Source organism: Oncorhynchus masou, chromosome 15, assembly GCF_036934945.1.
Source record: "Oncorhynchus masou masou isolate Uvic2021 chromosome 15, UVic_Omas_1.1, whole genome shotgun sequence".
Taxonomy (NCBI): Eukaryota; Metazoa; Chordata; class Actinopteri; order Salmoniformes; family Salmonidae; genus Oncorhynchus; species Oncorhynchus masou.
In genome coordinates this window covers 29,253,545-29,279,085 of record NC_088226.1, presented here as the reverse complement: position 1 = coordinate 29,279,085, position 25,541 = coordinate 29,253,545, and the positions used below count along the sequence as shown (strand labels likewise).

At 43.2% G+C, this 25,541-nt stretch overlaps 1 protein-coding gene across 1 annotated transcript; it reads left to right on the top strand.

Moving 5' to 3' along the window:
* The first annotated feature begins 75 nt into the window (after positions 1-75).
* Positions 76-23,589, top strand: LOC135556111 (serine/threonine-protein kinase NLK2-like). Its single transcript, XM_064989038.1, has 11 exons — positions 76-1,600; positions 1,782-1,911; positions 2,428-2,483; positions 2,772-2,878; positions 3,146-3,231; positions 4,495-4,704; positions 13,021-13,122; positions 22,365-22,451; positions 22,633-22,831; positions 22,975-23,068; positions 23,185-23,589. The coding sequence occupies exons 1-11, from the start codon at positions 1,290-1,292 to the stop codon at positions 23,231-23,233; spliced, it is 1,431 nt and encodes a 476-aa protein (XP_064845110.1). The 5' UTR covers positions 76-1,289; the 3' UTR covers positions 23,234-23,589.
* The last annotated feature ends 1,952 nt before the right edge of the window (positions 23,590-25,541 follow it).

Below are 25,541 nucleotides of genomic sequence, written 5' to 3'. Positions count from 1 at the left end.
ATAGTGATTACATGAGCCGTTGATCTATTGTCCATGGCATTGTTTACACCAGTCTAACAGGTCTAACCCTCCCCCACCTGTTCTCATCCTTTGCCATCCATCCCCCAACTCACTCACTATCCCACTCTTTGAAACAGCTGATTTCCAAGAAAGAAAGGGATCATTCAGAAGACAAGTTTAGCAGATGATATAGAGAAGAGCGATGGAATCTATCACATAAGCAGCTCGTTTAATCTCTCTTGGCACTTTTAGCTTTGGGTATGGTATGGCTAGCTTGTTAGCAATTTAGCTAGCTGACAACCCCGGCTAACGCAGCTAGCGATGCAAACCTGACTTTCGTTGTGTAAAATCAAATAGGATTTCCTCGCGCTGCGAACAACGTTTGCGGGCTTGTTTTTTCGTTCATTTTCCTGGAATCGTTTCGTCTACTGAGAGTGTTTTTGCTCAAAGCAAATATATAGGGTCACGATAGTCTTATTAGCTAAATACCGGCTATCTATAAGGGGCATGGAACAGCTGGTTAGCAATCGGGCTGATGCCAGCTAGCTAACGTTCTACGACTCTTAATTTCATTGACCGACATCTGAAGTGGATGGAATGGGCGTTTGCTACCTCTATTTAGCTACCTCCGCAACACAGTGCAACTGGTTAGCTATATAATAAGCTAGTGTAATTACTCGGCTAACTATATGCAAACACAGATGTGTCTACTTTTAAGGTTTAGCTAGCTAGTTCGTTAGTTAACTTCAACCAGACAAAGGTAGCTAGGTAATGTAACATAGCATTGTTAGCTAAGGGGAGACTTCTTTCTCGTTGTAAAATTAGGCCACAAAACAAAGTACAAATGTATTGACCGTGACAGGCATTGTTCCCCCCAACCAGACTTGATGGCATTGGCATTGATTGTGTGATCACTGGCCAATTAGATAGCGTTTGTGTCTATATGACGTTAGCTCAGGAACACTCATAGCTAATTATATATATTTTTTGTCGTGACCTACCTACCTCACTGAAACCAATACTGGTGATTCCACGACGAGTCTAATAGCAAGCTAAACAGCACTGCTCCTGTTATTACATATCTTGCAAGATAGCTGCCAACCATATCAGACATTGTTTACATTCTCCGTTGCATGTTCTACACGCAAGAAACATAGTCAATCATGCCTGCATAGAACATTGAAGTGAAACTCTCGGATCATGTATATGTAATGTATGCAACGCTCAAAGTGAGTACAGTATTAGACATAGCTCCCAAATGAATTCTTCTGATAGGGGTTTGGAATAGAATGGCATTCCATGGTACAGGCCGGCAGCAGACAGTATGTGGTAACCTGTTCCCCGGATCTGAGTTAGGCCATAAGTATTTTTGCGTCAACACCTCAACTGGAGCCACTTCCACGGGCCTCACTGCAACTCCGAGTCTAACTGGACCCACTGCCCCGGCGGGGACGCCACGACATCCAACATCTCTCGGGGGAAGCACCGGCGGCGGGGCCGCTGTACCACAGCCTCATAGTAGTCCTGCCAGTGAAGTACCAAGCCCTGTTGAGATGGAGCCTGATCGACCTATCGGTTATGGCGCATTTGGTGTGGTCTGGTAAGTTGTGCAATTTCAAATAAGAATTGACTGATTTCCAAGTGAGTTTTTGCATGTTGTTTTTCCTTTCCAAAAAAAAGGGTGTGTATCTGACAAGGGAATGAGATAGACATGCTGTGCACGTGCCCTCCCCATTGGTGACCAGTGCTAACAGATGCCTCTCTTAATATTGCTCCTGCAGGTCAGTGACAGACCCTCGTGACGGGCGTAAGGTAGCCCTGAAGAAGATGCCCAATGTCTTCCAGAACCTAGTCTCCTGTAAGAGGGTCTTCAGAGAGCTGAGGATGCTCTGCTTCTTCAAACACGACAACGTAAGAATGGATAGCAATACATCTATTCACAGGACTGCACAACCCGCATAGGCCTGCATCCTAAATGGCACCCTATTTCCTATACTCTGGTAAAAAAAAAAATGTGTACTTACTATAGGAAAAAGGTGCCATTTGTGACATTTTCATACAGTATTGCATCCATAACATAAGACATAGCGATGCATCTTCACACTGCTCATTGATATGTTTCCATACAGAGGCTTGCTTTACAAATATCACTGTGAAGTTAGAGGTTTGTTATAGTTTAGACACTTAAGGACAAGAATTGCCATAACAAATGTTGGCTGTGAACGGTAGATCACTTGCTGAGTGTTGATGCATGGTGGCGATATACAATTGTCAGAAAATGAACACTAAATGACGGCCAATGTTCTGTGATCAGAGGCAATAGGATGGCCACTCACTGCTTTTAACTGTTCGTCTGTCTGTTTTGTCCTTTAGATCGCTAATCATTAAAACAACGAGAAGGGTGATGATGATGATGTGTGTTTACAGGTGTTGTCAGCGCTGGACATTCTGCAGCCTCCACAGATCGACTGCTTTGAGGAAATGTATCCTTCACACGCACATTCATGTGCACACATGACTGTTATGTGTCAGCCATTGTTCACTCCTGCACTTTCTCTCTCCATTATCATGCCCTCCTCCTTTCAAAACAGTCTGAATCTACATAGTACAATCTAAATCAAGATAAACCTAAACAGAGATGATACCATTTAGTGATAGTCTTGTGTTATGATAGATAGATACATGGAGTATTACGCTTTATTCTATGTGGTCCATCCACATCCTATAGTTGTCTGTTGTTTCCTTGACCGTGGGGCCATGCCTGACTGTAGCTACGTGATCACTGAGCTGATGCAGAGTGACCTCCACAAAGTCATTGTTTCTCCCCAGCCCCTCACCACCGACCACATCAAGGTGTTCCTCTACCAGATCCTCAGAGGTGAGTGAGACGGAGGGAGGAGTAGGGAAAGGGGCAAAGTTGAAAAGGAAGTCAAAGTTAAAGGTTGACTCCTGAGTCCAAAAACAACCCATTTGTGAGTTTGCCCCCTAGCCTTTCTGGGTTTGTAGGTTTAAAGGAGCCAGCTTGTTTCATGGGATGGAGCCATATTGATAGATGCATGTTGTCATTGACTGCAAACACTGAAGGAGAATTGGCTACGGGCTATATTTGAACCATTATGAGTAACAGTGATTCTCTTTCTCTCAGGGCTGAAGTACCTGCATTCTGCTGGTATCCTGCACAGGGACATCAAACCTGGGAACCTGTTAGTCAACAGTAACTGCCTGCTCAAGGTAACGGTGTGTGTGTACACGTTTGTTTTGGCGTGTGTCCTCGTGTGAATCTGTGTGTGAACTTCCTCAAAAGACATACAAGGAAAGCATTATGCTAGTCAAGAAAAAAATAACTCAGTGGAGGTCAATATGGCTGAAGAATTTCGTCTATACACCTTTTGACCAACATACATGTGTATTATGCTGTAATTACACTGGTCAACCTACACTGATTATACCAAACATTACAAACACTTTCCTGATATTGGGTTCTACCCCCGCACACCTTTTGCCCCCAGAACAGCCTCAATTCGTTGGGGCATGGACTCTACAACGTGTCAAAAGCATTCCACAGGGATGCTGGACCATGTTGACTCCAATGCTTCCCACAGTTGTGTCAAGTTGGCTGGATGTCCTTAGGGTGGTCGGCCATTGTTGATACACATGGGAAACTGTTGTTAGGTTCTATTCTTATTAAAACTCTATTCTTATTAAAACTCATGGACGATTAGTAAAGCTTAGATCAAGTTTATTCACCTATTGGGTCATACAGCTGCATAAGACAAAAACATATTTCCACCAGTGGTAGTATATATACCCTAATTTGGATGGAGTCTCCTCCTTCTCTAAACATTACATCTTTATTGCTAGGCAGGAAGTTAAATGATATGGGCAATAAACTGTTCCTTCTCCCTTAATGTGACCTGACCTCGACCCTCTTCCTCACTAATCCACGGCTCTCCACCCATTCTTTCCTCCAGTCAGTACATTCCAAGCTTAATTGCATCCACCATATACATTCCTCCTACAGATAACCCTTAACTTCTAGTGTAGACCCTGGACTATGGCACCCCTCATGTCTCTAGTATAACTGATGATTAACAATATTTAAAGTTTAGAAATCCGATCCCATCACTGTTGAGCGTGAAAACCCCAGCATCTTTGCAGTTCTTGACACAGTGAAACTGGTGCACCTGGCCCCTACTACCATACTCTGTTCAAAGGCACTTAAATATTTTGTCTTGCCCATTTTTCAGCCTCTGAATGGCACACATACACAATCCATGTCACAACTGTCTCAAGGCTTAAAAATGCCCTCCATCTTCACTGATTGAAGTGAATTTAACAAGTGACATCAAAAAGGTAGCTTTCACCTGGTCAGTCTGTCATGGAAAGAGCAGGTGTTATTAATGTTTTGTATACTAAGTGTTATTATCATGTAACTAAATTCCCCCTCTTCCACTCACTTCTTTCTCTCTCTTCCCTCTCCTCTCTCTTTCTCAGATCTGTGACTTTGGGCTTGCTCGTGTGGAGGAGCCGGACCCATCTCGTCACATGACCCAGGAGGTGGTGACTCAGTACTACCGGGCTCCTGAGGTGCTGATGGGCAGCCGCCATTACGGCTCTGCCATAGACGTCTGGTCGGTGGGCTGCATCTTCGCTGAACTACTGGGTCGACGCATCCTGTTCCAGGCCCAGAGCCCCATACAACAGGTAGAGGGTAGGGCTGTTGCGGTGACCGTATTACCATCACACCGGTGTTCACAAGTCATGAAGGCAGTCAAATTCCACAGTCATGTTAATTCTCCATGCTTCTCCATGCTCTGATGCTGCTGATGATCATTAGTAGCCTACCAAACTTGCTAACTGCCTGGTACTCAATTGTCCCTCTAATCACTCTGACGTCAATGCAAATGTAATCAAAAATCAAATTTAACATTTCATGAGCTCATGTTGCGAAGCATTTCTATAGGCTTATGCAATTGTGCAATAAAACAGGGTCATGGTCTCTTTAAAAGAGGAGGATCCCATCAGCTTTCTATAGGCTAGGCCTACTATATTTATTTCTCAACTTTCCTAATATTAAGCACATTGGTTATCTTTGCAACTGGAATGAAAATGAACAACGGGAAAAGCGTCCTCCATTTGCTATTTAAGTGCATAGATGACATGTATTTTTTCCCCCTGCCCCTGTTTCGATACAGGTTCATGATAACGATCCATCCTAAATCAAAACAAATTTCACACATACAGTACCAGTCAACAGGTTGCACACACCTACTGTGATTGAACATTTTCATATTCACCTGATTTGTTTGATATTAATAGATAATGATTATATACATAACTAATAGTAAGACATTTCTCTCTTCATTCTGAGTGAACTGAGAGGAGACTTTTGAAGCTTGGTCTGGCAACTGATTAAGCGATGGCTAGGTAAAAACCTACAGCTGGCATTCCATAGATAAGATGTGGTGGGTGTAACAGAGATAAACGGAGCCTGTAGGAATGGAACAAAACCCTCATTGTCTCATCATCCCGGCATCTGGGAAACTTAGCCTGGAGGGATAGAACAACTACCATGGAGATGACCATGGGATGAACCCAAAGTAGCTTATGGTGCCCCCACTCTGCATGGGAGAGGTTGGAACCAGCCTGACTAAGCATTTTTAGGTCCATATAAGATCTGTTTTTTTTTTCATTATCAGTTAAGCACTCGGCAACACACTTCGGAGTGTGGGGTCGTCGGATTCATTATTGCAATAATTATTTGATATTAAATAAAGATGGTTGTTTGGAGAAATGACCAGGTCTATCTCAGTACTGAATTTCCACAACATTTTTGGCGATGAGGATGGGATCTGCATCTTCACCTGTTGACCACTGCTACTCATTCAAGGTTTAAAAAAAATATATAACTTTTTTAAAACTATTTTCTACATTGTAGAGTAATAGTGAAGACATCAACTATGAAATAACACATGGAATCATGTAGTAACCCAAAAAGTGTTAAACAAATCAAAATATATTTTCTATTTTAGATTCTTCAAAGTAGCCACCCTTTGCCTTGATGACAGCTTTGCACACTCTTGGCATTCTCTCAACCAGCTTCGTGAGGAATGCTTTTCCAACAGTCTTGAAGGAGTTCCCACATATGCTGAGCACTTGTTAGCTGCTTTTCCTTCACTCTGCGGTCTAACTCATCCCAAACCATCTCAAAACAGATACAGCCCTTGGTTCACTCCAGACCTGACTGCCCTCGACCAGCACAAAAACATCCTGTGGCGGACTGCAATAGCATCGAATAGTCCCCGCGATATGCAACTGTTCAGGGAAGTCAGGAACCAATACACGCAGTCAGTCAGGAAAGCTAAGGCCAGCTTCTTCAGGCAGAAGTTTGCATCCTGTAGCTCCAACTCCAAAAAGTTCTGGGACACTGTGAAGTCCATGGAGAACAAGAGCACCTCCTCCCAGCTGCCCACTGCACTGAGGCTAGGTAACACGGTTACCACCGATAAATCCATGATTATCGAAAACTTCAACAAGCATTTCTCAACGGCTGGCCATGCCTTCCGCCTGGCTACTCCAACATCGGCCAACAGCTCCGCCCCCACCGCAGCTTCTCGCCCAAGCCCTTCCAGGTTCTCCTTTACCCAAATCCAGATAGCAGATGTTCTGAAAGAGCTGCAAAACCTGGACCCGTACAAATCAGCTGGGCTTGACAATCTGGACTCTCTATTTCTGAAACTATCCGCCGCCATTGTCGCAACCCCTATTACCAGCCTGTTCAACCTCTCTCTCATATCGTCTGAGATCCCCAAGGATTGGAAAGCTGCCGCAGTCATCCCCCTCTTCAAAGGGGGAGACACCCTGGACCCAAACTGTTACAGACCTATATCCATCCTGCCCTGCCTATCTAAGGTCTTCGAAAGCCAAGTCAACAAACAGGTCACTGACCATCTCGAATCCCACCGTACCTTCTCCGCTGTGCAATCTGGTTTCCGAGCCGGTCACGGGTGCACCTCAGCCACACTCAAGGTACTAAACGACATCATAACCGCCATCGATAAAAGACAGTACTGTGCAGCCGTCTTCATCGACCTTGCCAAGGCTTTCGACTCTGTCAATCACCATATTCTTATCGGCAGACTCAGTAGCCTCGGTTTTTCGGATGACTGCATTGCCTGGTTCACCAATTACTTTGCAGACAGAGTTCAGTGTGTAAAATCGGAGGGCATGCTGTCCGGTCCTCTTGCAGTCTCTATGGGGGTGCCACAGGGTTCAATTCTCGGGCCGACTCTTTTCTCTGTATATATCAATGATGTTGCTCTTGCTGCGGGCGATTCCCTGATCCACCTCTACGCAGACGACACCATTCTATATACTTCCGGCCCGTCCTTGGACACTGTGCTATCTAACCTCCAAACGAGCTTCAATGCCATACAACACTCCTTCCGTGGCCTCCAACTGCTCTTAAACGCTAGTAAAACCAAATGCATGCTTTTCAACCGATCGCTGCCTGCACCCGCATGCCCGACGAGCATCACCACCCTGGATGGTTCCGACCTTGAATATGTGGACACCTATAAGTACCTAGGTGTCTGGCTAGACTGTAAACTCTCCTTCCAGACTCATATCAAACATCTCCAATCGAAAATCAAATCAAGAGTCGGCTTTCTATTCCGCAACAAAGCCTCCTTCACTCACGCCGCCAAACTTACCCTAGTAAAACTGACTATCCTACCGATCCTCGACTTCGGCGATGTCATCTACAAAATTGCCTCCAACACTCTACTCAGCAAACTGGATGCAGTTTATCACAGTGCCTCCGTTTTGTCACTAAAGCACCTTATACCACCCACCACTGCGACTTGTATGCTCTAGTCGGCTGGCCCTCGCTACATATTCGTCGCCAGACCCACTGGCTCCAGGTCATCTACAAGTCCATGCTAGGTAAAGCTCCGCCTTATCTCAGTTCACTGGTCACGATGGCAACACCCATCCGTAGCACGCGCTCCAGCAGGTGTATCTCACTGATCATCCCTAAAGCCAACACCTCATTTGGCTGCCTTTCGTTCCAGTTCTCTGCTGCCTGTGACTGGAACGAATTGCAAAAATCGCTGAAGTTGGAGACTTTTATCTCCCTCACCAACTTCAAACATGTGCTATCTGAGCAGCTAACCGATCGCTGCAGCTGTACATAGTCTATTGGTAAATAACCCACCCATTTTCACCTACCTCATCCCCACACTGTTTTTATTTATTTACTTTTCTGCTCTTTTGCACACCAGTATCTCTACCTGTACATGACCATCTGATCACTTATCACTCCAGTGCTAATCTGCAAGGTTGTAATTATTCGCCTACCTCCTCATGCCTTTTGCACACAATGTATATAGACTCGCCTTTTTTGTACTGTGTTATTGACTTGTTAATTGTTTACTCCATGTGTAACTCTGTGTTGTCTGCTCACACTGCTAAGTTTTATCTTGGCCGGTTCGTAGATGCAAATGAGAACTTGTTCTCAACTAGCCTACCTGGTTAAATAAAGGTGAAATAAAAAAATAAATAAAAAATAATTAAAAAATACAAATTTGGTTGAGGTCGGGTGATTGTGGAGGCCAGGTCATCTGATGCAGCATCATCACTCTCCCTGGTCAAATAGCCCTTATACAGCCTGGAGGTGTGTCTTGGGTCATTGTCCTGTTGAAAAACAAATGATAGTCCCACTAAGAGCAAACCAGATGGGATTGCAGCAGAATGCTGTGGTAGCCATGCTGGTTAAGTGTGCCTTGAATTCTAAATAAATCACTGACAGTGTCACCAGAAAAGCAGGGCGGTTGGAAGCAAAAATCAGACCAAAGGACAGATTTCCACCGGTCCATTGCTCATATTTCTTGGCCCAAGCAAGTCTCTTCTTCTTATTGGTGTCCTTCAGTAGTGGTTTCTTTGTAGCAATTTGACCATGAAGGCCTGATTCACACAGTCTCCTCTGAACAGTTGATGTTGAGATGTCTGTTACTTGAACTCTGAAGCATTTATTGGTGCTGCTTCTTATTGGTGTCCTTCAGTAGTGGTTTCTTTGTAGCAATTTGACCATGAAGGCCTGATTCACACAGTCTCCTCTGAACAGTTGATGTTGAGATGTCTGTTACTTGAACTCTGAAGCATTTATTTGTGCTGCAATCTGTGGTCCAGTTAACTCTAATGAACTTATCCTCTGCCGCAGAGCTAACTCTGGGTCTTCCTTTCCTGTTGCGGTCCTCATGATAATCCAGTTTCATCATAGTGCTTGATGGTTTTTGCAACTGCACTTGAAGAAACTTCAGAAGTTCCTGACATGTTCTGGATTGACTGACCTTCATGTCTTAAAGTAATGACTACTGTACCTCCAGGAAGTTGGTTGAGAGAATGCCAAGAGTGTGCAAAGCTGTAATCAAGGTTGCTTTGAAGAATTTTATACATAAAATATATTTTCATATAACAGTTTTTTGGTTACTACATGATTCCATATGTGTTCATAGTTTTTTTTGTTTTTTACCCCTTTTTCTCCCCAATTTCGTGGTATCCAAATGTTTTAGCAGCTACTATCTTGTCTCATCGCTACAACTCCCATATGGGTTCGGGAGAGACGAAGGTTGAAAGTCATGCATCCTCCGATACACATCCCAACCAAGCCGCACTGCTTCTTAACACAGCGTGCATCCAACCCGGAAGCCAGCCGCACCAATGTGTCGGAGGAAACACCGTGCACCTGGCAACCTTGGTTAGCGCGCACTGCGCCCGGCCCTCAACAGGAGTCGCTGGTGCACGATGAGACAAGGACATCCCTACCGGCCAAGCCGTCCCTAACCCGGACGAGGCTAGGGCAATGGTGGGTCGCCCCACGGACCTCCCGGTCGCGGCCGGTTACGAAAGAGCCTGGGCGCGAACCCAGAGTCTCTGACTCAGCGGCCTTAACCAATGCGCCACCCGGGAGGCTTGTGTTCATAGTTTTGATGTCTTCACTATTATTCTACAATGTAGAAAATAGTCAAAATAAAGAAAAACCCTGGAGTGAGTAGGTGTTCTAACTTTTGATTGGTACTGTATATTATTTAGTATATGTAAAGATCAGATTAAATCAGGAATAGTCTGATGGGTGACAATATTAGCCTATCACTTGATATATATATTATCACTGATGCCCAGCATAAGGCAAGAAATAAAGCCTTTTTAGGGGGCATTTTTTACGAATAATAGTCGCACACCTCCATATTTTTGTATATTTTATTTCACCTTTATTTAACCAGGTAGGCTAGTTGAGAACAAGTTCTCATTTACACCTGCCACCTGGCCAAGATAAAGCATAGCAGTGTGAACAGACAACAACACAGAGTTACACATGGAGTAAACAATAAACAAGTCAATAACACAGTAGAAAAAAGATTGTGTGCAAAACGCATGAGGAGGTAGGCAAATAATTACAATTTGGCAGATTAACAATGGAGTGATTAATGATCAGATGGTCATGTGCAGGTAGAGATACTGGTGTGCAAAAGAGCAGAAATGTAAATAAATAAAAACAGTATGGGGATGAGCTAGGTAAATTGGGTGGGCTATTTACCGATGGACTATGTACAGCTTGCAGCGATCAGTTAGCTGCTCAGATAGCAGATGTTTAAAGTTGGTGAGGGAGATAAAGGTCTTCAACTTCAGCGATTTTTGCTGATATATATATATATAGCCTAGCCCATAGGCCTTCATGTTCTGAGGTTTGCATCACAACTAAAGTGGCCAAATAACTTCTTACTAGGTGTGAAGAGCCTAACTGGTATACATAAAAGCATTACATGCATAATTGCATTTGCGGTCACTTGATAATGGTGTTCAAATCAAATGTATTTGTCACATACACGTGTTTAGCAGATGTTATTGCGGGTGTAGCGAAATGCTTGTGCTTCTAGTTCCAACAGTGCAGCAATAACTAACAAGTAATATATAACAATTTCACAACAAATACCTAATACACACAAATCTAATTAAAGGAATGGAATTAAGAATATATAAATGTATGGATGAGCAATGTCAGCGGCATAGACTAAGATACAGTAGATAGTATAGAATACAGTATATACATATGAGTTGAATAATGCAAGATATATAAACATTATTAAAATGACTAGTGTTCCATTTATTGAAGTGACCAATGATTTAAATTCTGTGTATGTAGGCAGCAGCCTCTCAGCTGGTGATGGCTATTTAACAGTCTGATGGCCTTGAGATAGAAGCTGTTTTTTAGTCTCTCGTTTTCCCGCTAATGGAACATTCGCTCTTATAGCCTACTGCTGTGTGTGTATTGCTGCGCTTATAATGTGAAGAAATAACCAAATAGTTTATCAACATTTTAAGCTGAACGTTCTGCTCTGTTGCGTCAGCCACATTACGTAAAACATTTTTTGGGGGGATATGTATTTCCCGCATAGAATAAGTGCTTTTTCTGTTCGTAAGGCCTACTCATCTTGTTGGCTGAATAAGTAAATCTGGACAGTTCTTCCAATATCCTTAATATGCACCTCGGAATTGGATAAGGGCTTGCGCAGTTGCGTCCCGAATATGTCTGTCTTCACTTGTAGCATGTGATGGAGAGCCATGTGTGTGAGAGTTGCTTCTGAGGAAGCAGCACTCAGGGAGAAGGGCACATCGCAGCACTTAGGGCCAAGGGCACAACGGCCACTGGCTGCAAAAGGCATGGATTTTTTTAGGGTGCATTACGGCCACACAAAGGGGATGCCGCTTTGAAATTCGAGGCATTATTAAGTGCTTGTCAAATTGTCAAATTGTGATGAAGTGTTTATAGCTTGCGCAAATAGCTTGCCTTTCAAGTTACTTTAAAAAAATCACCATTGGTTGCATTATGCAGCCTTATAATGTATTAAAAATCTAAATATATAGTCCAATGTTTGTAGAACAACTAAAGTTGCGTTAATATCTCACCTCATTTGCTCACATCGTATATAGACTTGTTTATACTGTATTATTGACTGTATGTTTGTTTTACTCCATGTGTAACTCCATGTGTAACTCTGTGTCGTTGTATGTGTCGAACTGCTTTGCTTTATCCTGGCCAGGTCGCAATTGTAAATGAGAACTTGTTCTCAACTTGCCTACCTGGTTAAATAAAGGTGAAATAAATAAAAAAAAACAATAAAAAAAAACAAACTAAATTAAACATATAGGAGTACTTATTTATTTGTTAACCGCTCAACGCAGAATAGCCGCATGTGCACACTCCCTCAAATCGTTTGGAGAAAATATCCTTTCTATTTTATTCAGCTTTGTTCAATTGTATTCTTCATAATATAAAATAATGCCATGAAATTCTAAGTAAATATTGTCTGCTAAATGAACTAGTGTAGCACACTTCCATTTGGGATAGCCAGATCAGGACCCAACATAAGGACAACTCAGAGTATGCTATTCTGTTCTTCGGAAATAGACTACATTTTCTTCATATCATGTTTCTTTAGACCTGTCTAAAATAAATAACAGATTTATTGTCAAGGTGTAGGCTATATTACATGGATTTATTATACTTTTTAAAATGTATATGTTCCAAAGGTCGCCATCAGTGGCTTGTAGGCTATGTGTGGAAGCCAGGAGATGCTAAATGTGTTTGTTAATTAATGGTCAATTACCGTGAGACCGACAGTTATTTGCTTGACAATCTCGTACTGACGAAATGTTGTGCCTGCCACAGCTCTAGTAGAGGGGTGGAAGGCACAGAACCATATACAACAGGTTGTTAGGGAGGAAAGAGGGAAAACAAAGGAAAGAGGGGAAGGTGTAATCTGTCTGGGCAATAATTGTAACTTTTGTCTAATAATCAAATTATCGAATTTTTGGCACTTGTGGATGGTCATTTTTTATATTTAGGTTTGTTGTCGAATTAAATCTCTCTCTCTCCCACCCTCACTCTCTATATTTTCTCTCTCTCTCTCTCTCTCTCTCTCTCTATTTTCTCTCTCTCTCCCTCTCTCCCTCCCTCAGTTGGATCTGATCACTGATCTGCTGGGTACCCCTCCTCTCTCGGCCATGGCATCTGCCTGTGAGGGGGCCAGAGCTCACATCCTGAGAGGACCTCACAAACCGGTACATCCTCCTCACTGAACTACTCACTAACTGATCTGACATTCCTTTGTATTACTATGAGACACTTGTGGTCAAATATTGTCCCCCATGCACTTTACAAATGTAAATACCTTACTTCAAACTAGGGTTATTACAGTGACCGTTTTACCACCACACCTGCGGTCACGAGTCATGACCGCAATCAAATTCCATGTGACGGTTTAGTCACGGTAACTAGACTTCTCCAAAACTGCGCTCTGATGCCACTGATGGTCATTAGTATCCTGTCAAACATGCTAACTGCCAGTCGCTAATGGTCTGGTACTTATTGTCCCTCTAATCACTCTGACATCAATGCAAATGTAATCGAAAATCAAATTGAACACTTCGTGAGAGCCCATGAACATTTCTATAGGCTATGCATTTGTGTGAGAAAATAGAGTTTTGAAGGTCTTTATTGAAACGAGGAGGGAGGATCCCATCCGATTTCTGTAGGCTAGGCCTACTATTTATTTCTCAACTCTCCTAATATTAAGCACATTGCTTCAATTTACAACAGGAGTAGCCTACCTGGCTGGTATGAAGATGAACCGCAGGAAAAGTGTCCTCCATTTGCTATTTGTATATATGAGGACATGTATTATTGATTTTTTTCTGCCCCTGTTCCGACAGATGCATGATAATCATAGTCACACACTATGTAGGTTAGTCCATAGGCCTATATTTTTTTAATAAGATTTTATCACAATTAAAATGGCCAAATCATTCCAAACGTAGCCTAGGCATAGGACCCCTGGAACACGGTTGGAGAGCACATAGTTTACAGAGCCGAGTGAAACGTGTTCTTAAAAGCCCAGCCATTGCGCCATCGTGTCATCGCGTGTGCAAACAGAGTTTTGACTGGCCACTGTTTGAAAGAGGATCCCAGCTTTCTTGTGCTGCTATATTTCTTGCTCACTTCTTAAAATGAAGCACATTAATCCGCTTTACAAGCAGTGTAGCCTACCTGGCATACATCGACAGCGCGTGAGTTGTTTTGGGGAAGATAATTTCCCCCATAAAAATGCACCTTTTATAATAAAAACATTACATGCATAATCACATTTTCTGACTTATATAAGAACCTACTATTCGTAGTGTGATGAATAGGTTGGATAGTCATAATATAACTCGATCAGTGTTAGCAAAAAAGAACATTCAATGCATGGTTGAGTGAGTATAACCTAGAGTAGGTCTAGTCTATAAGCTATATCAGATATGTTTCTTCTTTCTTTGCCTTTTTTCCCCGCGTTGTATTTTTAAATTGCGATATGCCTGGCTTGGTCTCCCCACTTTTCACAGGCCGTCGCAACTCGACAATGAATCTGCCCAAATTGCGCACGTTGCCTTTCCTTCCGACTGTAGGCAATGTGATTTTAAAACCATCCACAACTTATTTTTTTAAAAGAAGCTAATGATCTTCCATGGCTAAATCATTCTTTAGTATTCTATTTTGAATGATTTTATTTATTTCTCTATATAATTTTGGCAATTTAATTAAATTTAATTTCAGGAAAGCTTCTCCTAGCCTAATGGACGTGCCGTATATGTTTGCATATTAAAAAACGTAACCTCCATTTGCTATTCGAGTGCAGGCTACGGATTACATGTATTTTTTTTGTGAGCCATTCTAAATAAAAAATAATTCCACAGATACACTATATATGCAAAAGTATGTGGACACCCTTTCAAATTAGTGGATTTGACTATTTCAGCCACCTGTTGCTGATAGGTGTCTAAAATCAAGCACACAGCCATGCAATCTCCATAGACAAACATCAGGAATAGAATGGCCTTACTAAAGTGTTCAGTGTCTTTCAACGTGGCACCTTCCGGATGCCACCTTTCCAACTCGTCAGTTCGTAAAATGTCTGCCCTACTAGAGCTGCCTCAGTCAACTGTAAATGTTGTTATTGTAAAGTGGAAATGTCTAGGAGCAACAACGCCTCAGCCGCGAAGTGGTTGGCTACACAAGCTCACAGAACGGGGCTGCCTAGTGTTGAAGCGTGTAAAAATCATCTGTCCTCGGTTGCAACACTCAATACCAAGTTCCAAACTCTGGAAGCAACGTCAGCACAAGAACTGTTCTTCGGGAGCTTAATGACATGGGTTTCCATGGCCAAGCAGCCGCACACAAGCCTAAAATCACCAATGCCAAGCGTCGGCTGGAGTGACTTCCATTTCGACTCTGGAACAGTGGAAATGCGTACTCTGGAGTGATGAATCACGCTCCACCATCTGGCAGTTGGACGGACGAATCTAACGCAACAGCGTACAATGAAATTCTTGACGATTCTGTGCTTCCAACTTTGTGGCAACAGTTTGGGGGAAGGCCCTTTCCTGTTTCAGCCACAATGCCACAAAGCGAGGTCCATACAGAAATGGTTTGTCGAGATCAGTGTGGAAGAACTTCAACCCCATCGAACACCTTTGGGATGAATTGGAATGCCGACTGCGAGCCAGGCCTAATCATCCAACATCCGTGCCCGACCTCACTAATGCTCTTGTGACTGAATGGAAGCAAGTCCCCCCAGCAATGTTCCAACATCTAGTGGAATGCCTTCCCAGAAGAGTGGAGGCTGTTATAGCAGCAAAGGGGGGACCAACTCATTCTTAATGCCCATGGTTTTGGAATGAGATGTTCGACGAACAGGTGTCCACATATTTTTGGTTTTGTAGTGTATATTGCCATATGTAAAGACAAGATTTAAATTAAGATTAGTCTGATGGGTCAGAATATTACTTCCGGAACCGACAGAGATGGCCGCCTTGCTTCGCGTTCTAAAGAAACTATGCAGTATTTTTTTTTTTTTTTTATGTGTTATTTCTTACATTGTTACCCCAGGAAATCTTAGGTTTTATTACATACATTCGGGAGAAAATATTGGATATAAGAGCAACGTCAACTCACCAACATTACGACCAGGAATACGACTTTGGTCCACCACCCAGGACAATGGATTGGATCCCAGTCGGCGACCCAGAAAACGGCGCCGCAGAAGGGGCAGACGGAGTGGTCTTCTGGTCATGCGCCGTAGATGGGCACATCGCGCACCTCTCCCGAGCATACTACTCGCCAATGTCCAGTCTCTTGAAAACAAGGTAGACGAAATCCAAGCAAGGGTTGCCTTCCAGAGAAACATCAGAGATTGTAACGTTCTTTGTTTCACGGAAACATGGCTCCCTCTGGATACGTCATCAGAGTCGGTACAGCCACCTGTCTTCTTCACGCATTATGAATAACGAGACGTGGTGTGATCATAACAACATACAAGTCCTTTTGTTCACCTGACCAAGAATTCCTTGCAATCAAATGCCGACCACATTATCTACCAAGAGAATTCTCTTTGATCACAATCAGTCTTGTAATATCCCCCCCCCAAGCAGACACATCGACTGCCCTGAAAGAGCTTAATTTTACTCTATGTTAACTGAAAAACCACATATCCTGAGGCTGCATTTATTGTAGCTGGGGATTTTAACAAGGCTTATCTGAAAACAAGGCTCCCTAAATTTTATCAGCATATCGAATGCGCGACCCGGGCGGGCAAAACCCTGGATCATTGTTATTCTAACTTCGACACATATAAAGCCTTCCCTGCCCTCCTTTCGGAAAATCTGACCACGACTCCATTTTTTTGCTCCCAGCCTATAGACTGAAACTAACACAGGAAACACCCGTGCTCAGGTTTGTTCAACGCTGGTCCGACCAATCGGATACCACGCTTCAAGATTGCTTCGATCACGTGGACTGGGATATGTTCCGCATAGCGTCAGACAATAACATTGATGAATACGCTGATTGGGTGAGTGAGTTTATTAGCAAGTGTATTGTTGATGTTGTACCCACAGCAACTATTAAAACCTTCCCCAACCAGAAACCGTGGATTGATGGCAGCATTTGTGCAAAACCGAAGGCGCGAACCACTGCTTTTAATCAGGGCATGGTGACCGGAAACATGACCAAATACAAACAGTGTAGCTATTCCCTTCACAAGGCAATCAAACAAGCTCAGCGTCAGTATAGAGACAGAGTAGAGTCGCAATTCAACGGCTCAGACACGAGAGGTATGTGGCAGGGTCTACAGTCAATCACGGACTACAAAAGGAAAACCAGCCCCGTCGCGGACCACGATGTCTTGCTCCCAGACAAACTAAACAACTTCTTTGCTCGCTTTGAGGACAATACAGTGCCACTGACATGGCCCTCTACCAAAACCTGCAGGCTCTCCTTCACTGCAGCCAACGTGAGTAAAACATTTAAACGTGTTAACCCTCGCAAGGCTGCAGGCCCAGACGGCATCCCCAGCCACGTACTCAGAGCATGCGCAGACCAGCTCCATGGTGTGTTTACGGACATTCAATCAATTCTTATCCCAGTCTGCTGTTCCCACATGCTTCAAGAGGGCCACCATTGTTCCTGTTCCCAAGAAAGCGAAGGTAACTGAGCTAAATGACTACCGCCCCGTAGCACTCACTTCCATCATCATGAAGTGCTTTGAGAGACTAGTCAAGGACCATATCACCTCCACCCTACCTGACTCCCTAGACCCACTCCAATTTGCTTACCCTGGGTCTCTACCCCGACCTGTGCAACTGGGTCCTGGACTTCCTGATGGGCCGCCCCCAGGTGGTGAGGGTAGGTAGCAACATCTCCATCCCGCTGATCCTCAACACTGGGGCCCCACAAGGTTGCGTTCTCAGCCCTCTCCTGTACTCCCTGTTCACCCATGACTGCGTGGCCATGCATGCCTCCAACTCAATCATCAAGTTTGCAGACAACACTACAGTGGTAGGCTTGATTACCAACAACGACTAAACAGACTACAGGGAGAAGGTGAGGGCCCTCGGAGTATGGTGTCAGGAAAATAACCTCACTCTCAATGTCAACAAAACACAGGAGATGATTGTGGACTTCAGGAAACAGCAGAGGGAGCAGCCCCCTATCCACATCGACGGGACAGTAGTGGAGAAGGTGGAAAGTTTTAAGTTCCTCGGCGTACACATCACGGACAAACTGAAATGACCACCCACACAGACAGCGTGGTAAAGAAGGTGCAGCAGTGCCTCTTCATCCTCAGGAGGCTGAAGAAATTTGGATTGTCACCAAAAGCACTCACAAACTTTTACAGATGCACAATCGAGAGCATCCTGTCGGGCAGTATCACCGCCTGGTACGGCAACTGCTCTGCCCACAACCGTAAGGCTCTCCGGAGGGTATTGAGGTCTGCACAACGCATCACCGGGGGCAAACTACCTGCCCTCCAAGACACCTACACCAACCAATGTCACAGGAAGACCAAAAGGATCATCAAGGACAACAACCACCTGAGCCACTGCCTGTTCATCCCGCTATCATCCAGAAGGCGAGGTCGGTACAGGGGCATCAAAGCTGGGACCGAGAGACTGGAAAAACAGCTTCTATCTCAAGGCCATCAGACTGTTAACCTCTTACACTTATGGTGGCGCTATTTCATTTTTGGAAGAAAAACGTTCCCGTTTTAAACAAGATATTTTGTCACAAAAAGATGCTCGACTATGCATATAATTGCTACTGTTCGAAAGAAAACACTGACGTGTCCAGAAATACAAATATCTTCTCTGTGCGTGCCCTTTAACGTGAGCTTCAGGCAAAACCAAGATGACTTGGCATCCAGGAAATGACAAGGATTTTGAGGCTCTGTCTTTCATGATCTCCTTATATGGCTGTGAACGCAAGAGGAATGAGTCTGCCCTTTCTGTCGTTTCCCCAAGGTGTCTGCAGCATTGTGACGTATTTGTAGGCAGATCGTTGGAAGATTGACCATAAGAGACCACATTTACCACGTGTCCGCCCGGTGTCCTGCGCCGAAATTGGTGCGCAAAAGTCACCTGCCAGTATTTTTCCATGGGGCACAGAGAGAGAAGCAAGCTTCCACGAACTGCATGTCAATGAAGAGATATGTGAAAAAACACCTTGAGGATTGATTCCAAACAACGTTTGCCATGTTTCGGTCGATATTATGTAGTTAATCCGGAAAAAGTTTCACGTTGTAGGTGACTGCATTTTCGGTTCGTTTCGGTAGCCAGGCGCAATGTAGAAAACGGAACGATTTCTCCTACACACAGACGCTTTCAGGAAACACTGCGCATTTGGTATGTGGCTGGGAGTCTCCTCATTGAAAACATCAGAAGCTCTTCAAAGGTAAATGATTTTATTTATTTGGTTATCTGGCTTTTGTGAAAATGTTGCGTGCTACATGCTACACAAAATGCTATGCTAGCTTTCCATACTCTTACACAAATTAGTCAATTTCTATGGTTCAAAAGCATATTTTGAAAATCTGAGATGACAGTGTTGTTAAGAAAAGGCTAAGCTTGAGAGCAAACGCATTGTTTTAATTTTATTTGCGATTTTCAGAAATCGTTAACGTTGCGTTATGCTAATGAGCCTGAGGCTTAGTCACAATCCCGGATCCGGGATGGGGAGTTTCAAGATTAAACAGCCATCACTAATATTGAGTGGCTGCTGCCAACATACTGACTCATCTCTAGCCACTTTAATAATGATAAAAATGTATGTAATAAATGTATCACTAGCCACTTTAAACAATGTCATTTTATATAATGTTTACATACCCTACATTACTCATCTCATATGTACAGTGGGGCAAAAAAGTATTTAGTCAACCACCAATTGTGCAAGTTCTCCCACTTAAAAAAATGAGAGAGGCCTGTAATTTTCATCATTGGTACACTTCAACTATGACAGACAAAATGAGAAAAAAAATCCAGAAAATCACATTGTAGGATTTTTTTATGAATTTATTTGCAAATTATGGTGGAAAATAAGTATTTGGTCACCTACAAACAAGCAAGATTTCTGGCTCTCTCATACCTGTAACTTCTTCTTTAAGAGGCTCCTCTTGTCCTCCACTCATTACCTGTATTAATGGCACCTGTTTGAACTTGTTATCAGTATAAAAGACACCTGCCCACAACCTCAAACAGTCACACTCAAAATGATTACAAGAACGATGAGCAAAAATCCCAGAACCACACTGAGGGACCTAGTGAATGACCTGCAGAGAGCTGGGACCAAAGTAACAAAGCCTACCATCAGTAACACACTACGCCGCCAGGGACTCAAATCCTGCAGTGCAAGATGTGTCGCCCTGCTTAAGCCAGTACATGTCCAGGCACGTCTGAAGTTTGCTAGAGAGCATCTGGATGATCCAGAAGAAGATTGGGAGAATGTCAAATGGTCAGATGAAACCAAAATATAACTTTTTGGTAAAAACTCAACTTGTCGTGTCTGGAGGACAAAGAATGCTGAGTTGCATCCAAAGAAAACCATACCTACTGTAAAGCATGGGGGTGGAAACATCATGCTTTGGGGCTGTTTTTCTGCAAAGGGACCAGGACGACTGATCCATGTAAAGGAAAGAATGAATGGGGCCATGTATCGTGAGATTTTGAGTGAAAACCTCCTTCCATCAGCAAGGGCATTGAAGATGAAACATGGCTGGGTCTTTCTGCATGACAATGATCCCAAACACACCGCCCAGGCAACGAAGGAGTGGCTTCGTAAGAAGCATTTCAAGGTCCTGGAGTGGCCTATCCAGTCTCCAGATCTCAACCCCATAGAAAATCTTTGGAGGGAGTTGAAAGTCCGTGTTACCCACCAACAGCCCCAAAACATCACTGCTCTAGAGGAGATCTGTATGGAGGAATGGGCCAAAATACCAGCAACAGTGTGTGAAAACCTTGTGAAGACTTACAGAAAACGTTTGACCTCTGTCATTGCCAACAAAGGGTATATAACAAAGTATTGAGAAACTTTTGTTATTGACCAAATGCTTATTTTCCACCATAATTTGCAAATAAATTCATAAAAAATCCTACAATGTGATTTTCTGGAATTTTTTTTCTTCTCATTTTGTCTGTCATAGTTGAAGTGTACCTATGATGAAATTTACAGGCCTGTCTCATATTTTTAAGTGGGAGAACTTGCACAATTGGGGGCTGACTAAATACTTTTTTGCCCCACTGTATATACTGTACTCTATACCATCTACTGCATCTTGTCTATGCCGTTTGGCCATCGCTCATATATTTTTATGTTCATATTCTTATTAATTCCTTTACACTTGTGTGTATAAGGTAGTTGTTGTGAAATTGTTAGATTACTTGTTAGATATTACTGCATGGTTGGAACTCGAAGCACAAGCATTTCGCTACTTTCGCATTAACATCTGCTAGCCATGTGTATCTGACAAATCAATTTTGATTTGATTTGCTTGTCAAATTGTGAATGAGAGAATGATGAAGTATGTGGAGCCTGCACAAGGAGAAGAGCTCATGTCTTTCATGTGACTTTTTTCAAATAATTTGTCACATGCAGTCTTAGGCTATATGTTTTGATTTTTAATACAATTCTAAGTTTGTATCACAACTAACATTGTATAAATAACTCCAAATTAAATATATTGGAGCCCCTGTTTCTTTGTTAATAACCGCTCAACACTGAATAGCTGCATGTGTCGAAATCGTTTGGCGGAAAATATGCTTTCTATTTTATTCAGCTATGTTCAATTCTATTCTTCATACTATAAAAGAATGCCACGTAATTCTAAGCAAATCTTGGTTGTAAATGAATTAGAACACAGACATATGGCATAGCCAGATCAGGGCCTAACATAAGGACAACTCAGAATATGCTATTCTGTTTTTATGAAATAGGCTACATTTTCTTCATTATGTTTCTTTCGACCTGTCTAAAATAATTTATGGATTTATTGTGATGGTGTATGCTATATAAAATTAATTTCTTTTACTTTTTATACTTGGATTGTAGGCTATACATGGAAAATGGACACAGTATTTTGGCACCCTTGCACGATTCTCTATTTCTTTAAAAAAAGGGGGGGGGGGTGTTAACATAAACACAAACAAACACGTTTGTCATCTCCTGCCACATGTGTGTGTGTTTATGTTAAACCCCCCCCCCGAAATATTTTTGAAGAAATAGAGAATCGTGCAAGGTTGCCAAAATATTACTGCTCTTGGCCCAGTTTCCCAAAAGCTTCTTGGAAGACTAAGTTAATTGGTGAATTTAGCCTTAAGATGCTTTTGGGAAACCGGGCCCAGATATTATCTAATCTATACCCCACACACAATCCTTATCTAAAACCAGGTGCAGCAGTTCATGATGTAAAATCTCTCGCCCCCCCCTTCCCCCTCAGCCGTCGCTCTCTGTGTTATATATGCTGTCGGACGGGGCGACCCACGAGGCCGTGCACCTGTTGTGTCGTATGCTGGTGTTTGATCCGGTGAGTGCAGACAGGAGTCTATTGTCACACAATTGGCTACCTCTTTATAGGGAAGTTTAAGCAACAAGAGCTGAAAATGTAGCTAGCTTCCTCTAGGAAGGAAAATGCATAGCTAGCTACAGTAAGGGAGAAAATACAAGATTAGAGAGGGACCAACTTTCTCTCCATGTGTGTGACTCAGGCCAAACGGATCTCGGGCAGCGACGCCCTCTCCCACCCCTACCTGGACGAGGGCCGTCTGCGCTACCACACGTGCATGTGTCAGTGCTGCTACTCCGTGCCCAGCGGGCGTGTGTACACGCGTGACTTTGAACCGCCCGCCGACCGGAACTTCAGCCACAGCTACGATAACAGCCTGCTCTCTGTCTGGCAGGGCAAAGGTATGAGCTATCGGGTGCTCTTCCCTCTACTCCTCTTTCTCTTCAATTCTCTTCTCTTTGACTTTTTTCCAACCCCGCTTATTGAAATTGATGGCCTGTTGCGATCTCCTTCTCGCAATCTCTCCTCTCTCTCGCTCTATCAGAGCTCATCCATCGCTTCATAACAGAGCACCAGCAGGGGAAACGAGTGCCGCTGTGCATCAACCCCCAGAGTGCCGCCTTCAAGACCTTCATCAGGTGAGGAACACCAAGGGAGGGATGAACACAACTAATATACATGCAGCTTAAAATAAAACATTTTCCATGCACTATCTTCATCTCACTTTCTTTGTCTATCTTTCTTGATCTCTCAGGTCTACTGCGTGGCATTCCTCCAAAGTCTCCAGGAAGGAGGAGAGATGAAGGGGAGTATCGTTCAAGTACAAGAAGAATCATGGGAAATTCAGTTTGATAAAAAGAACAAGACTTGCTTTGGTCAATATAATAGAGATAGGTTTGGGTTTCTCTGGATGGAGGGGAGGTGTGAATGAAACAGTACGCCAGCCTCTCAGAGAGAAGAACCGTGTCTGTTTGAGGAAATGCTCACTTTTACTAAAGACTACATTTCCCTTCAATGACAACTACCGTTCCCAACTATGAAAACTACTATTGACACTGGTGAAGACTTGACTACACCAAGGCTACAGGCATTTCCCCAATGCTGAAAACTAAAATGTGCTGCTGAATTTTTTTTAAAGGAATAAAGAGGAAAAGTGGTAGAGGGAAATTATTGGAAACATTTATTACTAGAAGAGTTGAAGTTGGTTGTGTTGTGCTCCAATCTGGTTTAAGGTGGAGACAAAGGAATAGCTGTTTAATTAATTTATGTTGAATAATTGTTCTGCTCTGTTAATTTTTAAGTCATTCCAGCCTCGTGCAATATGATGAAAAGCGTCTAAGCAACGTGCTCCTGGCGATACCATACTCTCTTACCTGTGCTTTCAGTGACTTAGTCATGTTAATGTCACATTGATGACCCTACCTTTATCATTGATTCCATTGATTTGGTTTGATAGTTTCACTGGGCCCATTCTCAATATCTTGGGTAAACTGGTTTTAGATCTGCGCTACAATGCAACCTCTGGCCTTGAGGTTCACTCCGTGCTACTTGTGAATCTTCCCTCCCAATCTGCCCTCGTCCATAAGATCAAACCATTTCCATGACAACAAATTGACCTGGTTCTTTGATAGGGTGGGGCCACGGCTTCTGAGGCAGATGGAGCCTCGCCCATGTTTTTAAAATCATATTATTTTATATTTTAATTTGTGTTTATTTTTAGCTTCTCTGTGAGTGGCGGTTCGAGCTTGAGCACGTGTTGTGCCCATGTACTGAGTAGTCAGCCCTTTCAGTATGTGTGTGTGTGTGCACGTGCTCACATGTGTCTGTGTGTAGAATTTAAGGGAAAGTGCAGTTTTCTGCTTCAATGATTTCATTACCTCAAAAACAGTTGGAGTCAAAAAGGGAACCCAGAGAGAGTCTACTGGGTGAAGTGTACATAGACCCAACTCAACTGCTACGCACTGTAACGTGATGTCATTCCTTTGTACTAAATCGCTGTCCTTAACCTCTGTCGCTCCCTCTTGGAGAGAGGGATGGAAGATGAGGGACAGATGGCAGGAAGAACAGTTTGTTGAAATGTGTTGGTGAAATGCTGCTGTGTTTTGTTTTTCCTTTATTGGTTGTTGGTTTATTTCCAGTTGAGTTCACGGCTCAGGTGTTCCGTTGCAAAGACTGTGGACCCGACCACACAAATACACACAGATATTATTCACCAATAACAGTGTGCCTCAACTTTCTTTTTTTTCTCCACAAAGAGGAACCGCAAAGCTCTGTGCGCTGAAGCTCTTGACTGGAGCTAGTACTAACTAAAATGAGGCTCCTGAAGACGCTGCACTGTGCTAGTTGGCATTGCCGTCATGGCAGTGGTCAGGCCCTTGTCCCACCACCTGATGGTGCTATTGGAAGTGTAGGCTAAGTGGTTGACGGGGATTGCCAGAATGTTTCACTTAAACCTGCATGTCTGTATTTATGATATAAAAAGATTTTAAAAAAGGAAGAGGCTTTTGGATTTGAATGCAGTGCAATGGGAGTTGTCGCCGTGGACACACCTACCTTGTGGTGATGTTAATGAATTAGATTTTAGGAAATACGATTCATATTTTTATGTTTTGTGATGTGATCCATTTAAGAGTTATTTTTTGGTTTCACAACTTTGCTATTGTCTTTAGTAGAGAGCCCAAGCAGGCTGAGTTTTAGAAGAGCTCACCAGGGTACGTCGCTTACCCTCACACCATCCTTTCTTCTCTCTATCCCCCACACACTGTCCTCTCATCTCTGTTAGCCTTTTATAGCAGAGTCTTATTCATTAGGCACCAAAAAAGTCAAACAGACTAAAACTGGGAGGGACTGCTTGAACTTGTTCAATAAGAAACTTGTTGCGAAATGTTTTCCTACAGTGTGCACTAAGGAGTATGACTCAGCTATGCTTAATGTAGAAGCAAATAAGGACATCCCTTTCCTCACTGGAGGAGCCTCCTCTGGCAGTTCAGTAGCTTAAAGCAGCTTCTTATCCTCCCCTTCTTTTGTTCATTGGTGCTGATAGGAGAAGAGAAGACTGGTCAAACCCCTAACGGAGAGAAGCACTGTTAGGGATTTGCTTTCAGATGTCCA